General features: G+C 42.8%; 1 protein-coding gene across 4 annotated transcripts in view; it reads left to right on the forward strand.

Annotated features, from left to right (window-relative positions):
* cntn5 (contactin 5) overlaps window positions 1–7,500 on the forward strand; it is a 111,086-nt gene that overhangs the window by 95,812 nt on the left and 7,774 nt on the right. For all 4 annotated transcript variants that reach the window (XM_060878763.1, XM_060878766.1, XM_060878767.1 and 1 more), the window contains exons 17-18: window positions 1,731–1,880; window positions 2,711–2,781. In XM_060878763.1, coding sequence (XP_060734746.1) covers window positions 1,731–1,880; window positions 2,711–2,781 — 221 coding nt within the window. The remainder of the gene's footprint in view (window positions 1–1,730; window positions 1,881–2,710; window positions 2,782–7,500) is intronic.

The raw sequence follows: 7,500 nt of genomic DNA on the forward strand, positions 1-7,500 counted from the left end.
AGAGAAGAGTTTTGATGTGTACCTACTTCTTACCATGAGAGATGGTGGGACCAGTGGAGCAGTGCTGTAGATCTGAGGGAGCGTATACACTGAGAAGACCATCAGAACTTTAGCTGAAGCATGTTGAAGAAGATCTGTGAGAATGTGTTGGTTGACTTTAAATACATTCACCTGTAAAAGCTCCAGACTGGGTTTGTGTTCCTAAACAACATCCACTAATGATCACAGATTTGAGTAGAGCGTGATGATCAGTGGCAGGAAGCAGGAGACAGAATACTCGTGTTGTGAGTTACGGTGTCAGAAGGAACTCTGATAACAAGCTGAATATGAATGTTCTAAAGCTTCTTATTTGCTAAAAATAGGAGGATATTGATCTTCACAGGCTGCAGACTTGGCAGCGTGCAGTTCAACTGAATCCTATGAGAAGCGTCCAGCTGATCGTTTTGGCCAGGATCATTTTTATATTGTATATTACAGCAGCATCAAGACCAGAATTAGGAATAAAGTCAGAAACTCTGACTGTATGGTTATAAATCCTACAGCAGGGGAGACGCCGCAGTGCTGCTGACAGGAAGCTGTATTTCATTTAGCAATGAGTTTAATTAAATTAGAAAGAGGAAAGTCTAGGATGAAATATATCACCAATTCATCAGAGCCTTGTGTCGGGCTGGTGGGGGTGGGGGGTGGGCTTGAGGCGTGGAGTTATTACACTTGTCTTATAAACATAAAGATGGATCCCGTCGCTCAGCAGATAAAGAGGCAGCAGCTGTGATGAAGGAGGTTTTCTTTACTATTTTGAAAGGAACATTCCCCAATAACAGGAAAGGAAAGTGAGCAAGTTTTCACAGTAAAGCTGCTGGTCTACAGAAGATACAGACACAAAACTTTGAACTCTGATCCCAAGGATAATTACTAACAAAAACTTGTGTAGACTTTGCTGGAGATCATTAGATCATTAGAAAATGTCAAAGATGAAAGTGGTAATGAGATTGTGTGAGGTCAGTTCAGTTAGTAGTAAAAGTAAAGAAGGTCAAGAGACGTAGAGAAGAAAAAAAATGAGAGATGATGATTTAATGATCAGAAATCTCCTGTAAAGAGAGAGAGTTGGACTCTGAATAAAGGACGAGAAATGATCAGTGTTGAAAAATTTATAAAACCCTGTGGTGTCAGTTTATCATACAGGAAATAAAACATTGATGCTTGGAAGAAGGCTGGTGTACGACCCTCAAACCAGCATCAGATAAATGTTCTAGTCCATCACCTTCTCACCACAGAATTAAACATCTGCTGAACACTGCCAGGGTCAGAGGGTGAGATGTTCAGGCTTGTGCTAAGTTTGAATAAACTGTACTATGCCAGTTTTTTTGTGGGTAATAAAGTCACAGATGAAGTGAGAGATTGAGACCTAGATGAGACCTGACTGTTACATCAGAATCAGGTTCCACAAACTGCTGTTTCTCCTCTTCTCATTTACACTAGCAGGAGAAACGTACATACATACATTCATCTTCTACGGCTTATCCGAACTACCTCAGGTCACGGGGAGCCTGTGCCTATCTCAGGCGTCATCGGGCATCAAGGCAGGATACACCCTGGACGGAGTAACATACATACATACGGAGGGCTTCAAAACTAAACTCAGTAATCAATAGAGCTAATTGTAATTAAACGTTAATCTTCTCCTGTCTCGGTCACTAATAGCTCAATGTCTTCTGTTTTGTACTTCACAGATCCAGAGCCAGTGAGTGGAGATATGGAGTCTGCCATGGCAGTGGAACTCAACCCCTGGGTGGAGTACGAGTTCCGGGTGGTGGCCACCAACACCATCGGTACAGGGGAACCGAGCGCTCCATCCCGGCCCGTCAGAACCAGAGAAGCAGGTGCCTGTCACTTCACCTCATGTTTATGAGCTGCTATTCTGCAGAAATTTTAAGTAAACATATCAAGAGCTACAGATTGATCTGCTCTGATCCTGTAATGACTGATATATAATGTTCGATGTTTTCTCACTGAAATATGTTATTGGAAAATGTCTGAAGGAATAGAATTATAAATATTTCAAAGTATATTTTTGTAGATGTGTAGAGGAAAGTAGAGGAAAAACCAAGGTGTTTGTGGACTCTCCTGTTGAGCGTCTGCTCATGTCCTGCTCTGACGTTCTCTCACGCTGGAGGTCATGTTCACAGTCGCTCACTGAATATTACATCAGTTTGATCTTCAGTAAATCTTCCTCAAGCTCAGAGCAGGTTTATGCAGCTGATTTATTCAGATCTGTTACTCTTTATCCAGCAAATCCTATTAGTCTGTATTTCATTATTATATATATTGTGTTTAATGATGCAACACAATTCTACACTGAAGTCATTAAATCACAAACTCAGGCCTGAATGTGTCCTCCTTGTGCCAGTGACTCGACTCGACTCGAGTGTGAGTCACACTTCTGTTTTGTCTTCAGTACATATCACACAAACACGTCATGCTCACTGACTGTGTTCTCACACCAAACTTTACCACAGATATACACATTACTTTATACACACTTCAGGACTGAATCCATCTCAAATTACAAATTCTCCTTCAAGGTCACTTCCATTCTTCCAGAATTCAGTTTTTGAATCTTTCTGCACAGTGAAAGTTTTACTGCCTTCTCAGATCTAAAGTGACGGAATCATGCTGCAGATTTCTGCTTTTCTTTCCCTCTTGTCTACAGTTCCATCAGTTGCTCCAGCTAATGTGAGTGGAGGGAACGGCCGCCGGCACGAGCTCGTCATATCCTGGGAGGTAAGTGTGCTGAGGGATCAGGTTATGCTAATGAATGTAGCATAAAAGGCCCAGCGCTTCTGTCCAAATGAATTCATGCTGTTAATTGACTTGAGCGTTTAGAAGCGAAGCCAGATGAAATTGCTGCTTTTCCACAGTTTGTCTCATTGCAGCAAATTATTTTAGCTGCCTGGAACGGATTTAAATTCACCCTGAACTCAAAAGTGTGATGTTTAAATGATGAGCTTCTCTCAGAAAGCTGCTTCTAATTATATAGATTTATGTTCAGGTCAGATTTGTTACCGTTGGTCTACTTTACACGGCTCTTCTCAGTGCTGCTGTTTATTTGTACCAATGAATTTAGGTGTGAAATATTAAACAGTCTCCATCAATAACGATGTCTTGACACGGTTCTGTCTCTGTCTGAGCCCAGAAGCTGCAGGAGAACCTGAAGACTTTTGGTCTCTGATGAAGGCCACACTCAGTAATTAACCTTCAGTTGTGAGAGCCGTTTCGTTGTAAACACAGGCCTGTGTCTGAAACATCTGCTCAACGTCTCACCCTCCAACATTTCATGACAAAATTGAATCAATTTCTCAGTGTGTTAAGAGGACATTAGGACGAAATGGTCCTCAGTTGAGAGAGCACCTTTGGCAGCGGGTATCGCAGTGGGAATCTCAGCGTGAACATTAATGCGTTAAAAATGAACAAAGCTGGAGGATCTCAAAATGAGGGCAGTTAAAAGTGCGATTAACCAGGGAGGAGGAACAGATGTGGTCTGTAAGTGATGTCTGTTCTTGCAGTTAATACGTACGCTAGCTTCGACTGTCACCATCCAAATAACCTTGATGTGAAGGGAACAGTGCCTCAGTGAGAGATTACTGGAGCTCCATCCAGACAGAGAGGGACATTTTTATACTGCACCAACTCACTCTTTATAATTCCTTTTAAAATGGATTACCATTAGTTCAACATAATCATTATTCTAATCTCTCAGTTCAATTACAATGAAGAGTCTCAGTGTTCACATTCTGCTCTGTAGACTTGCACAGAGAACATGGATGATGTTCTACTCATCTACACAAACACACAGTGATTACCAACTCTCTGGAAGTCTCCCACTTCATTTAAATTCAGTTTTATTTATACAGAATGAAGCTCTTTATGAAGCTCCCTGCAGCCCTCAGACCTTCTCCAGCAGCTCCTCATCCCCAGCAGCCCTCAGGAGCAGATTTGGGCCACGTGGCATTTCTAAATGGCATTTCTAGGCTGCTGTGGCATTTGGAAATCGTTTAGCATAACAGTTTCTGTGTTAACTGAATTAATGCTGGATGAGGGTCAGGACTGGAGATCATGGAATTAACAAATCGAGCTGTTTAGGATTTGTACGAACACACTGCAGATTTTTATAAAGAGAATTAACTTTAGACTCTGACAGGAATTTGACCTCAGATGTGTTTCACTCTGTGATGATGATGATGATGTAAGGTGTGTATCATGAGGAATAAAACACCACCATGTGAAGTCACACTGCAGCACTGAGTGACGAGACCAAGCAGAATCTCTGTCCTCTCTGAAGCTGATTATTGTCCTCTAACATCACGTCCCCCAGTGTCTTTATTCATTAAAGAACGAGACTTTCCTTCTTTATATCCCTTTATATTTACATTTAAAGTTACATGAATAAGAATTATTAGAGAAAAATCTCAGCTTGTTACTGAGAAACACAAAGAAGTGTAAACTCCTCTGTCCTGAAGATGTGGAGAACTTCAAGTTCCACCTTTACTGGAGACTCCTTCAGCACATCACACACACACATGCACACACACACATTCACACATACACACACACAAACACACACATGCACACACACACATACACACAAACACACACACACACATACACACACACACACACACACACACACACACACACACACACACACACACACACACACACACATATACATGTTTTAGTATGTGGAGCTTCTTCTGTAAGGCTCATAGTGAAGGAGATGCTGTTAAACACATCACACAAATACTTACATGGAATGTGGGAGGATCTTTTTTCAGAATCCTCTTCAGGTCCCACAGCAGATCATCTGGTCCACATATTTGGTTTGATGCAGGTTTTTTACGCCTGACGTCCTTCCTGACGCAACTCTCTTATTTTGCACTGAGCATGAGAGTAACAAAGTGTTGGTTAATAATCTACATGATCTACATGAGCATAACCACGGAAACAGCAGAAAGGTTTTAAATGACAGCTGAATGTCTTCTAGTCACAGCAGAATCAGAGGGAGACGCGTTGGTGTGTTTATTTCAGCAGCAGCTGAACTTCCATCACACAGGTTTAGTTGTTTGAGACGAGGTTCTTGTTATTAAACAGGATAAATGTCTGCACACATCCATCCAGTGCAGCTCATTAAAGTGTGCACAGAGCGTGTGACTGCACCATTAGGAACAGCCCCCGGACTTCGTCTCTTCTCTCCGTTCTTCATGGCTGTTCAGCTGCACGTATTCCTTGATGTTCTCTGATTTCTCACAGCTGTTTTTAAAGCGAGCGGCCGGACGTGTCAGCATGATGGAAGACGATTCGTTTGGAGGAACAGAGCAGAAAGTTAATTAGACCAGCACGGTAACGTGTCCTGGTGGAGTTTAAAGAGAAGCTTCCACACACTCTGTCCTGTCGCTTCTCTGTGGAATGATGGCTCATTTGGTGACAGCCGTTAGGGGCCTTGATTATACTGAAGTATGTGCAAATCACACAGATTACAGCATGACAGACAGTTACGCTGCCAAGAGCCGAACGGAGAGCGAGCGTGAGTGCAGGTGTTTGTCGGTTATTAAATTTGGCCAAGATTTAATTCTGCTAGCTCACATTTTAATTAAATTTCTACTTCCCTTAATAGATTGCATTTGGTGCTATTAAATGGCGAGCAGGTGTCATAGACGACTCCTCATGTCATAGACGACTCCTCGTGTCATAGACGACTCCTCGTGTCATAGACGACTCCTCGTGTCATAGACGACTCCTCGTGTTATAGACGACTCCTCATTTTATAGATGACTCCTCGTGTTATAGACGACTCCTCATGTCATAGACGACTCCTCATGTCATAGACGACTCCTCATGTCATAGACGACTCCTCATTTTATAGATGACTCCTTGTGTTATAGACGACTCCTCATGTCATAGACGACTCCTCATTTTATAGATGACTCCTCGTGTCATAGACGACTCCTCATGTCATAGACGACTCCTCATTTTATAGATGACTCCTCGTGTTATAGACGACTCCGGATGTTATAGACGACTCCGGATGTTATAGACGACTCCGGATGTTATAGACGACTCCTCATGTTATAGACGACTCCTCATGTTATAGACGACTCCTCGTGTTATAGACGACTCCTCATGTTATAGACGACTCCTCATGTCATAGACAACTCCTCGTCATAGACGACTCCTCATTTTATAGACGACTCCGGATGTTATAGACGACTCCGGATGTTATAGACGACTCCTCGTGTTATAGACGACTCCTCATGTTATAGACGACTCCTCATTTTATAGACGACTCCTCGTGTTATAGACGACTCCTCATGTTATAGACGACTCCTCATGTTATAGACGACTCCTCATGTCATAGACAACTCCTCATCATAGACGACCCCTCATGTTATAGACGACTCCGGATGTTATAGACGACTCCGGATGTTATAGACAACTCCTCGTGTTATAGACGACTCCTCGTGTTATAGACGACTCCTCATTTTATAGACGACTCCTCATTTTATAGACGACTCCTCGTGTTATAGACGACTCCTCATGTTATAGACGACTCCTCATGTCATAGACGTCTCCTCATGTCATAGACGACTCCTCATTTTATAGACGACTCCTCGTGTTATAGACGACTCCTCATGTTATAGACGACTCCTCATGTCATAGACGTCTCCTCATGTCATAGACGACTCCTCATGTTATAGACGACTCCTCATGTTATAGACGACTCCTCGTTTTATAGACGACTCCTCATGTCATAGACGACTCCTCATGTTATAGACGACTCCTCGTGTTATAGACGACTCCTCGTTTTATAGACGACTCCTCATGTCATAGACGACTCCTCATGTTATAGACGACTCCTCATGTTATAGACGACTCCTCGTGTCATAGACGACTCCTCGTGTCATAGACGACTCCTCGTGTCATAGACGACTCCTCGTGTCATAGACGACTCCTCGTGTTATAGACGACTCCGGATGTAATAGACGACTCCTCATGTTATAGACGACTCCTCGTGTTATAGACGACTCCTCGTGTTATAGACGACTCCTCATGTTATAGACGACTCCTCGTGTTATAGACGACTCCTCATGTTATAGACGACTCCTCGTGTTATAGACGACTCCTCATGTCATAGACGACTCCGGATGTTATAGATGACTCCTCGTGTTATAGACGACTCCTCATGTTATAGACGACTCCTCGTGTTCTAAACGACTCCTCGTGTTATAGACGACTCCTCGTGTTATAGACGACTCCTCGTGTCATAGACGACTCCTCGTGTCATAGACGACTCCTCGTGTCATAGACGACTCCTCGTGTCATAGACGACTCCTCGTGTTATAGACGACTCCTCGTGTTATAGACGACTCCTCCTGTTATAGACGACTCCGGATGTAATAGACGACTCCTCATGTTATAGACGACTCCTCATGTTATAGACGACTC

The sequence above is a fragment of the Tachysurus vachellii genome, chromosome 9 (genome assembly GCF_030014155.1).
Source record: "Tachysurus vachellii isolate PV-2020 chromosome 9, HZAU_Pvac_v1, whole genome shotgun sequence".
Classification (NCBI taxonomy): domain Eukaryota; kingdom Metazoa; phylum Chordata; class Actinopteri; order Siluriformes; family Bagridae; genus Tachysurus; species Tachysurus vachellii.